Source organism: Peromyscus leucopus, chromosome 8b (genome assembly GCF_004664715.2).
Source record: "Peromyscus leucopus breed LL Stock chromosome 8b, UCI_PerLeu_2.1, whole genome shotgun sequence".
NCBI lineage: Eukaryota > Metazoa > Chordata > Mammalia > Rodentia > Cricetidae > Peromyscus > Peromyscus leucopus.
The window spans coordinates 102920254-102939584 of NC_051086.1; the positions used below are offsets into that span (position 1 = coordinate 102920254).

At 54.8% G+C, this 19331-nt stretch overlaps 1 protein-coding gene across 3 annotated transcripts; it reads left to right on the forward strand.

The window, feature by feature from the left end:
* Positions 1-6118: 6118 nt before the first annotated feature.
* Engase (endo-beta-N-acetylglucosaminidase) lies at positions 6119-17449 on the forward strand. 3 transcript variants are annotated; one of them, XM_028892571.2, is made up of 14 exons: positions 6119-6377; positions 8302-8372; positions 8505-8706; positions 9956-10104; positions 10514-10671; positions 11200-11348; positions 11592-11757; positions 13060-13163; positions 13525-13633; positions 13839-14029; positions 14878-15026; positions 15856-15964; positions 16461-16578; positions 16745-17449. In XM_028892571.2, exons 1-14 carry the CDS (start codon positions 6259-6261, stop codon positions 17159-17161), a joined length of 2211 nt encoding a protein of 736 aa, XP_028748404.1. In that variant the 5' UTR covers positions 6119-6258; the 3' UTR covers positions 17162-17449. The 3 variants fall into 3 exon arrangements, with proteins under 3 accessions (XP_028748404.1, XP_028748405.1, XP_028748406.1); XM_028892572.2 differs by having other exon boundaries at positions 15859-15964; XM_028892573.2 differs by having other exon boundaries at positions 6357-6377; positions 8509-8706.
* The last annotated feature ends 1882 nt before the right edge of the window (positions 17450-19331 follow it).

The following is a 19331-nucleotide window of genomic DNA, read 5'->3' on the forward strand; positions in this document are numbered from 1 at the left end:
TCAAGGAAGACATTTAGTCAGAAAAATTGGCTCAGCAAGAAAGAGTGAGATCTAAAGTCCTTAACCAACAGGACGATGGACGTTAGAGACCCACCTCCCCAGAGGCCTCTGAAGGGGCACAGCCTGGCAAGGATGACCTTGATGTCGGGATAGCTGTGCTGAGCAGGAGACAGCTTGGCTACACACATCCGTCTGCATGGAAATATCAGATCCTGTTCTGTGAGCCATGTGAAGAGCTAAGATGAGCTACACATGTATGCGCTGTCTTCATGTACGCAGGAGGGAAATCAGTATCCTCACTGTGTAGCAGGCGCTTCCCAGCAGAGGAGAACTTCCTGGAATTGTCACGGAGGAGCTGCCGTGTCCAGGTGCCTGGACAATCCTAAAGATTATGCAGTGTGACGTCAAGCCAACAGTTGCTCCCCAAAAGCTCAATTAAAAAAATGTACTGCTGATTAAAAAAACCCAAAACATGGGATAATTTTTACAACATGGTACCATTTTTATAACACAATATCATACAAGTACATACACATGTTTTAAATGTATGTATGACTGTCACATGTATGGCTGTCTAGAAGTGTATTCTAAGATGTCTGCAGGATGCAGGCTAGTCTGGTAATATGAGTGGAGTGTTGAGGGGTCTCTAGAGGAGAGGGGTGCGTGAGGAGACCCAGCAGGGTGGGGGATGGAACTTCACTCTTGTGGAAGTACCATGAAAGGCCACACCATGTTAAGGGAGCAGAGTCTATCAAATGGATCTGTCAAGGTGACATGGTTCTTTTGTGAGGCCGGGGGTAAACCCAAGGCCCTGCTCCTGGGTTGACTTTCCTCTGTAATAAAGAGTGGACCGTCCTCTGCTCTGCACAATGGAGGAGAGCACTGTAGGACGCCGGCTGGGCAGGTGTCTGTAAGGTGGGGAGCTAGGTGATGGGGGAGTGGAGGAAAAGGCTGGTGCAAATACCAGGAGGCTGGATGCATTTTCTGTGAGGGTCAAGCCAGAGGGGCTTCCTTATTATGTTGGCATGGGTGGGCTGTCGTCAGACTTACGGAACTCTCCCCCTTGGAGACAGACACAGCTGTTTCTTTAAAGCTGCAGCACGATGACATGGCTTCATTCCACACTGGTCAGGCCTTCCCATAGCGCTCATGTCATACCATCTGTGTGATCACAATAGAGTAAGGGTACAGGACGCAGACAGACATCCCAGGTGGTGTCCTTTCACTGTGGAAGACAGAGCAGGTGGCTTCCATGATGGCATGGAGGCTGGAGTGTGCCAGGAGCCATCACCCCCTGACTGGGCAAGCTGCTGAGCAGGTGCCGAGACAGAGGCTCCAGTGGGCGGAGAGCTGGGCCGGGCAGCGGGAGCCCGAGGTCAGTCCCAGCTCCTCTCACTCAGTAGGATGCGCTGAGTGCCTGGGAAAACCACAGGCAGAAGAACAGCTGAAAGGTTTTGCTTGTGCCTCAGCTGTTCTGGGGCAGACCCCTGAATGGAGGGACAGTGGGGTTTATTGCAGAAGGACAATTTATTTATTGCACAATGAGCAAGAATGAGATAATAACATTTTGAAAAACAAGCACTCCCCCTCCCCCAAAAAACCCAGTTCAAACCAGGGAAAAAAAAACAGCCTTGCAAGGCAGGCTGATGTCCCAAGATTTCTCAAGCCTCGATATAGAGGTCGCCATCTAATTGACCGAGTGGCTTCCTGATCTTAGGATGGTGCAAAGTGCACACATGACCTTCCCGATTTTTACTCTGCTGCTCCACAGGTTTCAGGAGGCACTCGGTCTTTATCATCAAGTAGGCTTTGCGCTAGGTCACGTAACCCTGCTGCGGCGCCAGAGCAGGTGTGTGGGCTGGGTTGTGGGGCTTTGTTGAACAGCCGTAAAGGCAGTTTTGGAAAAGAGTGTGTGTGAGAGAGGGTGTGTGTGTGTGTGTGTGTGTGTGTGTGTGTGTGTGTGTGTGTGTGTGTGTGTGTGTGAATGTGTGTGTGTGTAAGAGAGGGGAGAGTGTATGTGAGAAAGGGGAATGTGTGCAAGAGGGGGGAATGTGTGTGTGTGTGTGTGAGTGTGTGTGTGTGTGTGTGTGTGTGTGTGTGTGTGTGTGTGTGTGTGTGTGTGTGTGTGTGAGTGGTGTGTGTGGTGTGGAGGCTAGAAGTTGACATTTGGTATTTTCTATGCTGCTTCATTTTATTTTACCCTGCTTTTCCACATCCAAGGCTTTTTTAAATAACAGTAGTAAGATCCAGGGTTAGTTTTTGTAACCGTGGCCAGCCCTTCAGCTTCTGGCACACTGGAACTTAGAGTGGACACAGGGCTTGGTGTGGCTGTGCAGGGTTTCTGGGGCCTTGACAAAATGTCGTTATACCTCTCAGTCCTTCCAAGGACCAGACAGGAGCATGGTGCCATGGCCCTTGGGGGACGCCAGGGTCAGCTGGATTGAAAGTGGAGTTGGTTCGTCTATCCAGAAACCTGTACAGCTTGACTGGCAGCCACAGGTAGATGTCCTGGCTCTTGGGCTCCTTGTGCCAAACCTTTCGGTCCTTATTGAATTTCAACACCCATGATGGCGCCTCCCGCTTGGCCAGGTCTAGAAAGCTTATATATATATTTATATAATATTTAATATTTATATATATTTAAATGTGTGCCACGTGTGTAGATGCCTGTGGAGACCAGAAGAGGGCGCTGAATCCCCTGGAGTTAGAATTACAAGCAATTTTGGGCTGTCCTAATGTGGGTGCTGGGAACCAAACTCAGGTCCTCTAGAGGAGCAGCAAACACTCTCAAACTGCTCAGCCATCTCTTCAGCCCCCCCCCCCCCCCGCACTTCTATTCTGAGACAAGATTTCTCACCGAACGTGGCTGTCTAGACTGGCTGGCCAATGAGCCTCCCACACTGTCATTACAACCACTTGCCACCACACTCACGTTCTCACATGGGTGCTGGGGACCCAAACCCGTATTTTCCTGCTTTCCAGAGAGCACTTTACCCACCAGCCCCTCCTCAGCCCCCTGAATGTATTCCCGACTGATAATATTTTCAATCGACAGTGTGTTTATCAGGAGAAGTCAAGGAACACATACAGTCAGTCCTTGACGTAAACACCAGCCCTCACCTCAGTGGGGTAAAAGAGTTATTTCTGGAGCCAAATATCAGTGATCATGGACTGAGAAAAAATTCAGGTCACCCCAAATTCAACATCTCAGTGTGGTAGCAGTTTCATGGAGCTTTTGTAGTAACAGAATAAAGAAGTCATAGATGAAGACACTTTTCAAATATATTGTTGGAAACTTCAGGTAGGTGGTTACAGCGCGCAAGGAATCTGCTATAGGCCTCGGGTGCTGCCTGGGACATTCTTAGCTCTGGGGCTGGTGGAACCTAGGGCCCTGTTTGTACATTCCAAAGATTTACCTAATAGTCACACAAAGGCGGCTGTTCCAGGGGCCGAGATAGCTCAGATCATTTGCGATTAGATCCCGCAACATTCTAACTCTTAATCATCAAGGAAGTTTTAATTAGTCAGTCAGCTTACAAAATGCTGTTTCTTTCCGGGAACTGTTGTCCCATATCATCTCAGATTCAGCTATCCTCGTAGACACAGAGATTGCTCTGGCTTCAATCACAGCTTTTCTCCTGGGGGAGCCTGCATGAAGTGGTCCAGGCTGACACTGTCTGTTCCATCAAAGTTTAGGCTGCTTCTGTCCTACTGTTCTGTACCCTCTCACAGACCCAAGCGGCTGCCAGTTCCAACCATCAGATCCTCATACTGGCAGATACTCACCCTGCCGCCAGCAGGAAGCAGGGGAAGAGAAGTGGGGGGCCCACTCAGAGCAGCGGACCTCTGGCCTCACATGCCAGCACTCACGCTCACTGCTTTGTCTTCGTGCTTCTGATCTCTGGAGCAATATGCGGGGGTGGAGGGGACTGAGAGGGAGGGGACAAGAAAGAGTTAGGCCATGTTATGGAATGTTGTCCTCTGGCTGCGACGTGACCATTGACATCTAAGTCCGAGAAGCTGATCCCTTCAGTCATATGGCCTTCACAGGACTGGCCTATTATCACGACCTTGTAGGAGCATGGTGGGAGGGTGTGGGGGGCACGGGGTGTGTGTGGGGAGGTATCAGACCTAACCCGAGAGCCCAGCCACTTCTACCTACCCACTTGTAACTCTGTTCTGGATGCACAGGTCTCTGGAGGGGGTAGAGCACAGAGGTGGAAGGTTGGCGGAGGTGGAACCATTCCCATCTATTACAGCTTTCAAGATAGCTGTTTTCTTTCCTCGAGGCTTCACGTTAGATAACTGCATTTTGGGACAGTGGCCCAAGCTGGGTGACCTGCTACCTTCTCACAGTCTGAGCCCCACACAGAGCTTTCCTCCCCACACTGGATCAGTGGGAAGAGGTGTCCTGCCAACTCTGTCCTGTAGATCACTCTATCTTGCTCCCCAGTGCCTCTTCCCTGTTGACTGGCTAGCCAACAACAGAACGGGGCCATAGTCAACCACCTTAGTCATTGTCCCCACCCTTGGCGTTTATGGACGCTTGGGGCCTCATAAAGCTCAAAGGCTGCAAACAGCAATAAAGAGGCCCAGTTAACTTGGCTTGGGCAAGCTGCAGAGGGACACTGGGCTCAGGCAGAAGCCATCTCCTCATCTCCTAGCACTTCCCACAGCTCAGAACACGGAGCCTCAAGTTCACTGTGAATCTCTCCTGTGCTTCCTGGGCCCTGCATACTTGGCGGGGTATACTTCTGCAGAACACAGGCGTGGGAGTGGGAAATGTGTTCAGGAGGAAACTACCCACGCCCACCATGCTCACCATCTTATCGGGTTCATTCCAGCTGTTTCCAAGTTGTGCAGGGTAGATGATGCAAACAGTCGCTCCAGGGAGTGTCACTGTCCTCCCACCCCATTCCCCCCACCTGCCTCTTACTTCCTAGACTTTGTTGAACCCCACCCTAAGCTCACTATAACACCTCTTTTCATCTTTTGTTGATTAACGAGAAAAGACAATCGTCAGCCCTTTGCTGATGTACGAATGGGAATCAGTTTTATCTTTTATGTTGCTCTGAATTACTCTTTCAGCGTGATTAGCAGAACTGAGTTAAAATCTCATCACTGGACCTAGAATTGGCTCAGCTGGCTTACCTGAGTTAACTTTGCAAGCCCTAGGACCAGGATTTGAGTCCAGAACCTGGGTTAAAGAGTCAGCACCGTGCTGCCTTAGTGAAGTGCCGATTGTACGTTCCTCTCCATGACCTCTGACATCACTAGTGCCAGACATGATTTTCCTTTTGTTGAACAGGTTTTAAGTCTAGTTGTGCCTCCTAGAAAAGGCAGAGAAGTTACATCCGTGAAGTTTCATCAGCATGGTTGCTTAAACAAGACCTGGACAATGATGACACCAATAGACTAACATGGCCCCCATCCTCGACAGATAACTACAGGGAACTACAGAATGCTGAGAGTGGGGGAAACAGTTTTCCCCAGGAAGAGCCCCTCCCCAGTTGGTTATTCAGTATCAAATGCCAGTCCTGAAAACATATACATACAAGTAACATTTATAGAGACTGAGCAGGTTGTGTTTATATATTTAGGAATATATACATGCATATGTAGCAACAATTAAAGAAATAAAAATCATGAATTTGAGAGTGATCAAGTGAGTGTGGTACACAGGAAGGGTTGGAGGGAGGAAAGGAAGGGGAAAATCAGGTAATTATATTTTAATTAAAAAAAATAAAAAAGCCGAGTATGGTGGCATATGCCTATAATCCCAGCATTTGGAGATGGTAGGTGGAGACGGCGGATCCAGGGAAGCTCCAGGGCCAGCTAGCCTGGTCTATGTGGCCAAGTTTCAGGGCTCATCGCTACCGTGTACTGACTTGGTGGTCTCTGGCGGATTCCTTCATCTGTCTGGGCTGCACCTCAATTTACTGGGAAGAGAGCTTTGCGGCTAACGCCAGGTCACACAGATAGGCGCTCTTGGGGATCTCTTAGAATCTGAGGCTCTGGATCCTCGCGGCCCCGCCTTTCTCCCAGACCCCGCCCATTAGCCCCGCCCCCTCAGGTTATTTAACTCTTGCTCCATGCGCCCGCTTGCAGAGCGCGGTCTGATTCCAGCCGGAAGAAGCCCGCCGCGGCGCTGCGCACTCTCCATTGGCTGAGAGCGGCGGCAGGGGCAGGCCCAGGCCTGCGATTGGCTGTTGGAGCAAGGTGTCCGGAGGCCCTAGCGGCCGGCGGGCGCGGGTGGTCATGGATCCCCCGCCAGTGCTGACCCAGGGGACTGCGCAGCAGAGAGGCCCCACAGCCTCGGAGAAGCAGGCGCAGGACCAGTCGGAACGGAGGCCGGGGCGGCGGAGGCCGGGGCGGAGGTGCGCACGGCTGGGCTGAGCTCCGGTCTGGGCTGGGGTGGCCATGCTGCCTGTCCCTGCACAGTGAGACACTGTCCACTGCTCGCGGTGGGCTCCCTCCATCCCTGCGTCCCTCTATCCTTCCATCCCTGGCCACAGACGGGCCACCTGAGCAAGCTAGCAGCGCCCTTGTCCCTGACCCATGACGGACCCTGTCCCAGCCCACCGGGTCGCGTCCTGGAAGGCTGGCGCCATGGCTACCATACCTTTGGCTTATAGATCAGGCAGTCCCAAACATGGATGGCTTTCTGTTAGGGTGATATTTGAACTGAGTCTTTAGGGATGAGGAGGAGGACCGTGGTTGGTGGATATCCACGTGGAAAGGATCAGAATGGGCACAAAGTCAGGAGTGGACAGGCATGCCCTTCTGGTCTGGGGATTTGTTCCTTTTGGGGTAGTAACCCCCTGGTCTGAAGAATACTGGGGAAGTTATTAGCGCAGGCTTGGCTTGTCCCGTTTTGATTTTACACCCTCAGCAGTGAGACAGATGGGCCATTCATACTATACGGTGGTTGCTGGCTGATGGAAAGGTTTTTCTGGGTGGAAGAGATTCTAATACGGTCCTTTCTTTCTTATTGGAGGAATTATACGGTGACAAAGGTGAACAGGAGCAGGCAGGATCGCTCTGAGTTCCTTTGGGTGTAGCTGAAGGATAAAGGCATCAGCAGGGAGGGACATCTGGAAGAGAGAAGTCTGGGGATGAAATTTGAAAGGGGGTGGTTTGCATGGCCCGATGACACAGCCTGTGATTCAGCTGTTTGAGAGGGTGAGGCAGGAGGATCACAAGTTTGAGGCCAACCTGGTTTAGTGAGGCCGTGTCTTAAAATAAAAATGGAAGGTCTTAGGATAGATTCATGGTAGAGCACTGGCCTAGGATGTGGAAGTCTTGCGTTTGAGCCCTAGCCCCACAGAAAAAGAAGGACTCTATCTCCATTTTAACCTGCTGCTGTCTGGCCACCTCTGCAGTGCCAAGGGCTCCTTTAATTACGGAGGCCATGGGTCAGTGATCGATGGCTGATCCTATGGAGGGAGCTCAAGTCATTGTTGATGGCCTCGGGCCCTGGGAGGTTTAGGGGAGTCCAGCTTCGATGCCTGCCATACCTAAAGGTTACTATAGCGTCTTCTCACTACTCTTAAAATGATACTTTAAAACTTAATGACAAACGAATGTTTCCTGATTATGGTGTGCTCACACTGTGACTTCATGAAGCCAAGGTGCTTTTCTTTTCTTATCCACTGGTGGACATTGGGGGCCCAGTGAATATTCCATGCCCCTGCATGTGGAAGGAGATAAAGCCGGTTCTGCCCTTTCAGGGCCTTCAATTTTACTAGTACTTGAAGACCCTATGTGACCCTTGGCCACAGAAGGCCTGTGACCCTAGGGAGTGCCTATCTTGGGGTTCTCAGTGTGTGATTTGCCTATTGGGTGGGGAAATCGCAGGTGTGGGCTGCCATTGGCATCTGTCCAAGCAGAAGCAGGTCCTGGTGGCTAATAAACAAGACGAACCCCAGCTCTCCAGTCTCTGGATCCATGCATGCCTCTGGTGTATGTTTATAGGCCATGTCCAGAGATAGCTAGCCATTTGCTTCTAACTGCTATTTACCCTTTCAGAGGGCTGAGAATGTAGCTCAGTTGATAGCTCATCTAACATGCTCAGAGCCTAGTGTGGTCACCAGCACAGCATAAATGGGGTATGGTGGAGCATCCCCATAACCCCAGCATTTGGGAGGTGAAAGGAGAAAGTTCCAGACTGGCCTGGGCTATGCAAGACCCTGTATCAAAAACAAAAATTAATCTTGTAAAAACAAAAATTAATCTTGTAAAAACAAAAATTAATCTTGTAAAAACAAAAATTAATCTTGTAAAAACCCACCCTTTGCCTAGGATCAAAGAGGACCAAGAAGAGGAAGCAGTTTTTAGAGATGTGGTCAGTTTCACCCCGGACCCTTTACCAGGTGAGGTGACCGAGGCTCCCACTAATATGTCCTCATGGCCATTGCAGCCCTACTCTTCCCTCTGTCGGGTCAGAGCATCTGCATGAATTCCCTGATTTCCATTATTCCTTTCTGTTTCCCTCCGTGGACCAGCTAGATATTATGACAAGGACAAAACCAGACCTATCAGCTTCTACTTATCTTCGCTGGAGGAGCTCCTGGCGTGGACCCCGCTCATGGAGGATGGCTTCAATGTCGCCCTGGAGCCCCTGGAGCGTCGCCAGCCCCCACTGAGCAGCCCTAGGCCCCGGACCCTGCTGTGCCACGACATGATGGGCGGGTACCTGGAAGACAGGTGGGGTTCCTGACACAGCACTGGTCTCGCTGGCCGCCCTAGGATGGGAAGAGGGCAGCAGTTGGGAAAGCAGGTTCTAGATGGGCCTCTGACGCCTCAGGGAGAGAAACTCAATCCTAGGTTAAGCTTCCCGTGGCGGAAGCAAGGTGGAGTTGGGTGAGCCGTGTCTGTCTTAGCTGCAGAGACGGCTAGTTCCTCAGGCTGCCCCTGCAGAGAACTGCCGGCCACATCTCTAGGCCTCCTGGCCCAGCAGTCTTCATCAGATGGGTCTGTGGCGCTTCCCCTAGCGCTGTCCTTGTTGGGTTCTCTTGCTCTGGCTTCCTGTGCTCTCTCTGCCAGCTATGCACAGGCTAGCTCGAGTGACATCTGGAACATTATAGAAGAGTCTCGGGCAGGGTGATGGGAAGCTGAGTCAGAGCCAACTGCCCCATCTGGGGCGTGACCAACCCGCAGACCCCGGGAGTCACAGGCACTGCTGACCCTGCATGCGGGGCGGAAGCCGGAGCTGGGGCCTGCACCCAGCCTTTCTGCTTCCTGCTTCCTCTGCTCACAGAGGCAAGAATGCTGTCTGTGCAGATCCATGGCCTGTGCCAGTTCCCTGGCTGGTGAATGATTGTCCCCCCAAACACTGGGTCTTGCTCTGTAGTTTCGTCTGGTCTAGAACTCATTACATAGCCCAGCTCTGGCTTCCACCTCTAGTCCCTCTGCCTCAGATGCCCCCACGCCTAGCGCCCCCTCACTGGTCTTTGTGTGTCAGTGTGTGCACATGGAGGTGGGGTGGGGTGGGGTGGGGCAACCTTGGCTGTTATTCCTCAGGTGCTCTTTACCTTATTTTTGAGATATGCTTCCTCACTGGCCATGAACTCACCAAGTAGACAAGGCTGGTCTAGCTGGGACTCTCCACCTTCTCATCCCTGGGAGTACAAGCACACTCTACCATACCTGGACTTTCTATTTTTTATTTTAAAGTCAGTTCTGGGGAGGGAACTCACACAAGGCGAGCGTTTTGCCGACTGGCTGTCACCCCAGCTCCTGCTCCTGGCTGCTCTTGACAGAAGAGCTCAGATAGTTCCTGCTCTTGTTCCTCTCACACAGGATCTTACACAGCAGGCTTTCAGTCAGAGCCAGTGACCAGAACTGAAGAGAGACACCTCACCCATGGCACGCCCCTCCCCCCCTCCCCCGCCCCCGGCAATCACTGTGTCCCGATTCTCTCTCCTGGGACCTGACTCCGCTCAGTGTCTTCCAGGTTCATTCAGGGCTCAGAGGTGCAGACTCCGTACTCCTTCTACCACTGGCAGTACATCGACATCTTCGTGTACTTCAGCCACCACACGGTCACCATCCCCCCTGTGTGCTGGACCAACGCCGCCCACCGGCATGGGGTCTGCGTGCTGGGTAAGAGCCAGGGTTGGTCACCTGCTGGGTGATCCTGTGATGTAGCCACGTCCATGGGTTAGGATGGCGTCCGTGCATTTTCCCGGGGTGGACCATCGGTCCTTGTGGTGGTGATCAGCATAATAGCGGCTGTAGATGACAGGTAGGCAGAGGGGCCATGCTGCGTTCTAGGAAAGTACTACTTACACGAGCAGTGGCTGGGTCAGGCCCAAGGCCATAGTTTGCCAACCACTGGTTCAAAATGATGCCTGTCCAGCTTGGTCCTGCATCCTCTGTGACTACATCCCAGAGTACCACTGATGGAATGTCTACATTTTCCTGTAGTCCTGATGTCCAGGAAGCACACTTGGCCAAGCCCTGGCTCAGAGGAGAGCCACCCATGTAGCTCTCTCCATCTCCTGTCTCACAGGGACCTTCATCACAGAGTGGCAGGAGGGAGGCAGGCTCTGTGAATCCTTCCTGGCTGGGGATGAGCGCTCCTACCAGGCAGTGGCTGATCGGCTGGTCCAGATCGCTCAGTTTTTTCATTTCGATGGTTGGCTCATCAATATCGAGAACTCTCTGAGCGTAAGCACTGAAGCCTTGTCCTGGTGCCTGACCCTCCGCCCCTTGCTTTGCAAATCCTTTCTGCTAGTTTCCACTGCCCTCATCCCTTTGCGTGACCCCTCTTGCTCCGGACCTAGCTCCAGCCCACGGAACAAGACCCGCTTCTCGCATCCTAGCTAGGACCGTCTGTGTTGTCTCTGACTGCAGGGAGGGGAGAGCCCAGCTACTCCATGAGCTTCTTTGGCTCTGTTCTTCTTGCCTCCTCCCTCGGTGTGGCCACATGCTTTCTCCCCATCCCTGCTTCAGGCTTGTGTGGCTTTTCTGTGGCCACAGACCCCTCCAGTTGCTTTTTATCTTGTCCTGAGTTCTGGGCTAGTTTCTTTTCTGTCTAGCAAGGATAGCTAGGTCCTTCCTCCCTTGTGGTTGTGGGACAAGGGGCATTTTTGGTGGTGTTGGGTCTTGTGGCTTCCCTTCTCAACTATACTGATTATTTCTCATGACAGACATGCCCAGCCTCGCAAGGGTCTGATCTCCTTTCCTCTCTTGCAGCCAGCTGCTGTGGGGAACACACCTCCATTTCTCCAGTACCTGACCACACAGCTCCATCAGCAGGTTCCTGGAGGTCTGGTGCTCTGGTATGACAGCGTGGTACAGAGTGGGCAGCTCAAATGGCAGGATGAACTCAATGAACAGAACAGGTGAGCGCCGGGGTGGCCGTGCAGGAGGAGGAGCTGGACGGGGTTACAGGACATCCTGTGTGGGCAGCTTTGGGGAGGAGGGAGCAGGTGTGATCAGTACCCACAGGGCCAGATGCTGCAGACTGTAGTCATGGGCAGCCCCAGTCCATGGGCGAGGTGTGGCCTGAGCATCAGGGAAGCTGACGGCAGATGGGTGTCCCGTCCAGCTGCGCATGGCCTCAGCTGGTCCTTGCCACCTCTCAGGGTCTTCTTTGACTCCTGCGATGGCTTCTTCACCAACTACAACTGGCGGGAGGAACACCTGCAGAGGATGGTGGCGCAGGCCGGGGAGCGCCTGGCTGACGTGTATGTGGGCGTGGATGTGTTTGCTCGGAGCAATGTGGTCGGAGGTCGTTTTGATACAGACAAGGTAGGTGGTGACCTTTGCCCCGCACCAGGGCTACTGGTCTGTATGCCTCGGTGGCCGCTTCCTTGGGGAACCTTCCATTCTCATTAGCACCTCAAAGGAAAGAAAGGGGAACTGTCCCTGAGAAGGGAAACCAAGGCACCCTGGGACTCCTGTGTCTCTTCCTGAGTCTCCAGTCAGATGGGCTGAAGGACCTGTTTCCACTCTTGAATCATCCCACAGACACCGACTTCCCTCCCGGGCCACGTGCTTTGGAGTGCGTTGAGTGACCTTTCATGCCACTCAGTGGACGTAGGGGGTGTGCAGGGGGCTGTAGTGCACAGAGGTGAAGCACTCGTGTTTGGGACCAGTTGTCTCAGCAGGGTGGAAAGGTGAGCAGCAGCCTCAGTTCCTGTCTGTCAGTCCCGAGGGAAGCTGTAGATGAATCATTTAATCCAGGGCCCTTGTTTCACTTCTGTTGTGATAAAATACTCTGACGAAATGCAACAGGAGACCCAGCGGTGTAATCTCGGGTTACAGTCCAGGCTCCAGTCCGTCAGTGTAGGCAGGTGTCGGTGACTGTCCCATCAAACAGTCAAGACCAGAGGGAAAGGGAATGAATCCTTGCTTATTCTCAGCCAGCTTTCTTCTCCTTCCCCCACCTCTCCTTATTTTGGAGACAGAGTCTTCCTATACAGCCCTGGCTGTCCTGGAACTTGCTGTGTAGATCAGGCTGGCCTTGATCTTTCTGTCTTGGCCTCCTAGGATTAAAGGTCACCACACCCAGCTTTATCCCTCTTTACACTGTTCAGGACCTCCTTGCCTAGGGAATGGTACTGCCTGCAATGGGCTAGGTCTTCCCTGCGTCAATCAACAAGACAGTCCACACTCAGACATGCCCACAGGCTAACCCAGTGTAGCCCGTCCCTCATTGGGACTCTCTTCCCGGGTTATTGTGTCAAGGTGACAGTTAAAACTAAGCAGCACACAGTTACACAACCCGGTAACTGCAGAGTCTCTACCTGCTGTGACTCTAGAGAAGAGGAGAGAGGAGGAGGTAGAGAGTTAGAGTGAGCTCAGCCACTCTGTCCACCGAGACAGCACCTCCATGGTTGAGTCTGCCATGTTTTCAGCTGCTTCTCTAACACCCTCCTTTAGCTGGCTTATGGGACAAGAGGGATGAAGCCCAAGACCCTCTGCTTGGAGTTGTGAGGAGAGCTTTTCCTAGCTGACCCCGAGAGATCCTTCCCTGTGAGCTGATGTCCAGGAAGCATGTGTGGACTCTGGTCACAGTGTTGGGCATCTCCCTGGTTTCTGTTTCCCCAGTCGATGGAGCTGATTCGTAAGCATGGCTTCTCAGTGGCGCTGTTTGCTCCTGGCTGGGTGTATGAGTGTCTGGATAAGAATGACTTCTTTCAGAACCAGGACAAGTGAGTCCCCAAGGGCTTTGCGCGAACTGGCAGGAGAGAGGGCGTCTCTGCTGCCGTGGATACCTGGGAGTAGCTCCGGTCTTGCTGTGTAGTGATCCTCTCCAATGGGGTGGTGACTGGAGGATGAGGGGGATCCAATGGGAACAAAGGGGCCACTGGCAGCTCCCTGGGAGGATGCTGGAGACCTTCTGGGCAGGAGGGAACAGAGGAGACAACCACTTCCTGCAGATGTCATTTGGCTGCCCCTAGCCGGGTGCCCTAGGCTCCCTGGATGGCCCCTGTCAGAGATCCCCCCAGCTTCACACAGGGCTGCAGGGATGTGGAGCAGCCCCCTCACCCCAGCTCCCTCTGTCCCTGTCAGGTTCTGGAGACTGCTGGAGCGCTTCCTGCCCACACACAGCATCAGCTCCCTGCCTTTTGTCACCTCTTTCTGCCTGGGCCTGGGGACTCGAAGAGTCTGCTACGGCCAGGTGCGTGGGTCACAGTGCTCAGGATGGGGTGGGAGTGGGCCTCTCTGCGTGTGGCCTCTGGCTGGGTGGGCAGGGGGAAGCCAAAGGGTGTGAGCAGGAGAGCTGTGTGTGGCTTTCCTGTCCCTACCTCACTTACTGTGTTCTGTTTGCCTCTGCAGAGGAGGCCCCTGCCCTGCCCCATGTCTCACTTACCCCCTTTCTTCAGGAGCAGGCAGTGGGGCCTTGGTACCACCCCAGTGCCCAAGAGATCCAGCCCCTCTTTGGTGAACATAAACTGGCTGGAGACAGCCGGGGCTGGGTGAAGACACACTGCTGTCTGGCCGACGCTTGGCATGGAGGCAGCTCTCTGCTGCTCCGGGGCCTGATCCCACCCGAGGTTGACAATGTAGCCGTGAGGTGGGTGAGTGCTGGGTGAGGCGTGTGGATCTCTGCCTTCTGTCCTCTGTGTCTGCAGCTAACTTAGGCCGAGGGTCTGCAGGAGCCAAGTGACGACAGGGTTAGACCTCAGATCTTTCACCTTGTAGTCAAACACCTCACAAGACACCTCTGCAGCCTTCTAAAGTGTTGCATAGCTGTGTCAGCGGGTGGGGTATCTGTCATGCAGGAGTCTGCAACGACCCACTGAGTTGTCCTTCCCAACGTGTGGCTGCAGCCTTAGATGCATGGGAAGAAATTAGAATGAGGAGCTTCCAGTACACAGCAGAGCCTGGCCATAGGGAATGCCCTAGCCACAGCAAGGTCCTGGCCACAGCAGGGTCCTGGCCACAGCAGGGCCCTGGCCACAGCAAGGCCCTGGCCAAAGCAGGGTCCTGGCCACAGCAGGGCCCTGGCCACAGCAGGGTCCTGGCCACAGCAGGGTCCTGGCCACAGCAGGGTCCTGGCCACAGCAGAGCCTGGCCATAGGGAATGCCCTAGCCACAGCAGGGTCCTGGCCACAGCAGGGTCTTGGCCACAGCAGGGTCCTGGCCACAGCAGGGTCCTGGCCACAGCAGGGTCCTGGCCACAGCAGGGTCTTAGCCACAGCAGGGTCCTGGCCACAGCAGGGTCCTGACCACAGCAGGGTCTTAGCCACAGCAGGGTCCTGGCCACAGCAGGGTCCTGGCCACAGCAGGGTCCTGGCCACAGCAGGGTCCTGGCCACAGCAGGGCAGGTGTCTGGCCACCCCACTCCCGACCCAGGCAGGGAGGGGCTGGTGGAGGACCTGCAGTCTCTCTTCCTCCTCTAGTGGGGTTTCTCTCCTCTAGGTTGTTCTCCCTGCTGGTCCCAGTGCCACCCAAGCTCTTCCTGTCGATGGTGTACAAGTTTGAAGACTCAACAGATGTCCAGGTGGCTTTGGAGCTCACAACAGGGGATGCCAGCAGCTGCCATGTGGGTGGCATTTCGGTGTTGAACGGTGAGAGGCTGGGTGACTTCATGGAAAGGAGGTGGATAAGGTCCTGGCTCTGGGCGGGGCTGCTGTGGGCGGGGCTGCTGTGGGCGGGGCTGCTGTGGGCGGGCTGCTGGGCGGGGCGGGGCTGCTCCCACCTTGGGTGGAATCTGTTGCTTGTGGTCATTACCTGCACTCCTCTGTGACCCTGCTAAGCAGCATGGCCTTTTGGGCAGGTTGAATACAGGTCTCCTTCCGGGCAGGACACTGAGATGGGCACACCAGTGGGCTGTGGAGGTGGCAAGGTGGTAGATAGCCAGGATGAGTGAGTCTGGCTAGTCCCAGACACACAGCCCACTGGTCCTCCAAAATCTTTCCAAGCGTCTGCCCCACCAGGGGTCTCCTAGGCCCCCTCCTCTCCCCCCCTCTGCCCCACCAGGGGTCTCCTAGGCCCCCTCCCCCCACTGCCCCACCAGGGGTCTCCTAGGCCCTCTTCTCTCCCCCCCTCTGCCCCACCAGGGGTCTCCTAGGCCCCCTCCTCTCCCCCCCTCTGCCCCACCAGGGGTCTCCTAGGCCCCCTCCTCTCCCCCCCTCTGCCCCACCAGGGGTCTCCTAGGCCCCTCCCTCCCCCCTCTGCCCCACCAGGGTCTCCTAGACCCCTCCCCCACTGCCCCACCAGGGTCTCCTAGGACCCCTCCCCCCACTGCCCCACCAGGGTCTCCTAGGACCCCTCCCCCCACTGCCCCACCAGGGATCTTACCTAGACTCCCCTTCCCACAATGCCTTGCTAAGTAGACAACCTGCCCTTCTTGGGTTTTCCTGTGGGATTCTCCTTTCTGAAGCCCATGTCTTCTAGCAGAAACTGGCTCAAGGCACAGCCCCCGACCCCTCCGGGTGCCCCCCACCAAGCTGGCCAGATGGGCCAGCCGTTGTGGCCAGCAGCTCAGTGGGGGCTGGATTCAACGGTGAGTCCTCCCCTGACAAGTCCCCATAAGGCGATGGGCACACATGGGAGAATTTAAGGAATGTGAGTCCCCCACTGCCGGGCAGTGGTGGCACAAGCCTTTAATCCCAGCACTCGGGAGGCAGAGGCAGGTGGATCTCTGTGAGTTCGAGGCCAGCCTGGTCTACAGAGAGATCCAGGACAGGCACCAAAACTACACAGAGAAACGCTGTCTTGGGAAAAAAAAAAAAAAAAAAAAAAAAAAAAAAAAAAAAAACCAGGAAAAAAAACAAAAAAGAGTCCCCTACTGAAAAACCCCAGAACAAGAGGGAAGGAGAGGCCTTGGTTTGACCCTCGCGGTTTTCAGCAGCAGTGAGACAGACCAGGACACTCCTTGTAGGACCCTGCTGTAGTCCTGGGCCCCACGACCTGGGGTACCCTCCGGATGCTTCCCCCTTCATACTGTGGCTCGGGCCCTCCCCGTAGCTGGCTTGTGAGCAGCCTGTGTGTTCTTTCAGCTGCTATGAGGTGAGCCTGCATGGGTGCCTGCTTCAGGACCTCTTGGTGAGCTTCTCACGGCCACCCGGTGGCAGCCGGGAGGAGAAGAGCTTCATTTGTCGTCTTGGAGAGATCCAGGTGTGTATGTGGGAGCTGGGCCTGTGGGGAGAAGGGGTGGATGGGGGAGTGTCTGGGTCCCTGGGGAGGAGGAAGGGTGGATGGAGGCACTGAGGAGTGTCTCCACATGGGATGCCACCCCTTTTTGTCCTCCTGGGCATCTGGCCTTACAAACCTCTCCTTCCAGGTGGTTGATGCCAACAGCCTGCTGACCCCTCTGCCCCGGGTGCAGAATGTCACCATTTCACAGATCCGCTGGATCCCCCTGGTTTCGGGGTCCGAGGGCCTCCCTACCCGGCTCCTTCTCAGCTGCACTCTACACTGGTCCTACCTCCTGCTCCAAGCCCGGTGCTTCCGGATTCACTGCCGGGAGCGGACAGGAAGCAGCTCTGCAACGGAGGAGACCCCTGGGACAGAGAAGCCCGTGTTCCTGGGCCTGGCTTTTGCCAACCAGTACCGTGTGGTGGACTTAGCAGTGGCGGCTGCTAGATTTGGGCAGGATGGGCATGTGGAGTTCCTGGTGGAGCCTGTCCCCAGGGAGGGCTTCCTGGTGCCTCAGGTTGAATGGGGGAGGGCAGCCCTGCTCTACTCCGCCCCTCAGTGAACCCAGCCCAGAGCACAGTGCTCTTCTCACCTCAAGACCTGAGGTGTCTTCCTGGGCAGCCGCCCAGGGCTGAGCGGACCGCTGAGTGTAGCTGGGTCCCCGGGGGGCCAGGTCTCTAGGCTCTGGCCATGCTCTCAGGAAGCTCGGCCCCGTGGATGCTCTAGGTGAGTTACCTAGCACCCACATCCTTCTTTGTAATGCTCTCCATGGGATGCAAGTCTCAAGGAAGGAGAGGCTTTGAGGACTCTTCCAAAAAATTCCATAAAGGCTATTACTCATCGTCTGAAAGGATTCTTCTGTTGAGAATGCTGGCCGTTTATCCCCGCAGCTTTGACAATCAGAGACAAACATCACTGGTGGCAGTAAGGATCCCGAGGGGCCAGGATTTGTGATGCTCCCTGAAGCCTGAGGCAATACTCCTCAGGGTTGGAGTGGGTGTCAGGGTGCTCACAGGTAGCTGGGATGGTGCCCCCCAGGACTAGGAGCCCCATCAGGTGGGCGTTGGCACCGCACCCCCGCCTGTACAAGGTGAGCCGGTTGTATTTCAGACTACCTGTATGGATGGTGGCGGTGGCAGCCGGCCGTCGCTATGAACCCCACCCCCCTTGCCTGTGTAGTATCTCCCCTAGGCTGTCTGCTCAGGGTGAAGGTGCAGAGACATCAGGGTACCACCAGGTTTCTTCCTCTGTGTCTTGCTAGAGGCGGGTGAGCCTTGCCTCCGGGTGTGGCTACGTCTTAGTCGTACAGAGCCCTGTTGATACTGGGCTGCATGGAAATGACCTGCTGTGTAGCTGGGTCTTGGGTAATGCCCAACCGCATTTTTCCTGCTTCTCCTGGTGCTTCATGCTCAGGCCACCATATAGAGCCCTCACATCCCTTCTGTGTTCAGAAAAGAGACACAGCTCTGGGGTCTGACCTGTGGACCTCATGTTGTAGTATAGGGTGGGTGGCCACCAGATGCCAGGGTAGCCTGTCACCGTCTCCCAGAGGTGTATGGGTTGGGTGGGTGGGGCTTCCTCAGAGTCCTGAGTGCCAAGCAAAGAGGGCAAGGGTGGCTCCTCCCTGTACGGGTTGATACTGCCCCCGCCCATCTTCCCTGATTTCCTGGGCACTCTGCCCCTCTCAAGTGAAGTGTAAGGGTGAGGACTTGGAACCTGAGATTGGGAACATTCTGCCGTTTCTCGGGTGGTTCTACCAGCTCTCACAGGGACAGGGGCAGGACAGGGCCTCTGGTAAAGCCTAGGCTACTCCTGTACTCTGGCATGGCTCCACCAGCCTTGCAAGGTGGCAGAGGAGCCCCTGGTGCTGTGCTGGCCTTACTTTCTCTGGTTCACGGCCAGATCCTGCCCCAGAGCACTGTCTCTCCCACTCCCGCCAGGGTGCTATGGCTGGGGTGGAGAGTCTGTGGGTGGCAGGCAGGGCAGGTGGCCCGTCTGGGGGCAGTACAGCATTCCTGAATGCCCTGCTTCCCTCGTGGTGTCGAGTCTGCTTCTTAAAAGTGCTGGTCCCTTCAAATATTTTATGCAGAGAAGGAGGAAAAATTTATAGTGGCAATTATTTTCTCACAGTCTGGTGAGCAAGCAATTAGAAGTGAGGGGGCTTAGCAGAGCATGGCGTGAGGCAGAGCCGCACAACCCCGCTTCCCAGGAGCACGGTCCCCGGTCCCAGCAACACTGGCTCCCGTGCAGGAAAATTAATCTGCCGGCATTTAAGCCGGGGCCCCTCTGGTGGATATAATCGCTTGGAAATAAATTATCCAATGTGAAAAATGAGAAGGCGAGTCTTGGTGAGATCCGACTCCCGGCCCCAGCCCTGAAGCGTTTGGATTGGATTCTGCACCTCTCCTTGCAGGGCTCAGCCCGTGCCTTCTAGCCCCCCTCCCTGCTGTTCTGCCGCCTCTTTCAGAAGTTGGGGCTCAGGGCTGGGGCGGCACATTCACCTTGAAGTGAATGTAGGGTCACAGCCGAGGGCGTCCACACACACGATGGCTTCACTCCCTACCCCTGGCTCTGTGACCTCTCACGTCCAGTGGAGCACCGTGGCTGGGGAATGCCCAGCGTGTCCCGCTTCTTTAGATGTGACTTGTTGCAGAAGCCTTGAGGGCTGTTCTGCTCCCCTGGCCCGTCTTGGGGTGGGGTGCAGCAGGCCATCCTGAAGACGGGGGTTGGAA

Coding starts and splice junctions, on each gene's coding strand:
- Engase (XM_028892571.2), top strand. CDS start 6,259: ATGGATCCCCCGCCAGTGCTGACCCAGGGGACTGCGCAGCAGAGAGGC. Junction 8,707..9,955: donor GGCGGGTACCTGGAAGACAG/GTGGGGTTCCTG, acceptor AGTGTCTTCCAG/GTTCATTCAGGGCTCAGAGG. Junction 13,164..13,524: donor TTCTTTCAGAACCAGGACAA/GTGAGTCCCCAA, acceptor TGTCCCTGTCAG/GTTCTGGAGACTGCTGGAGC.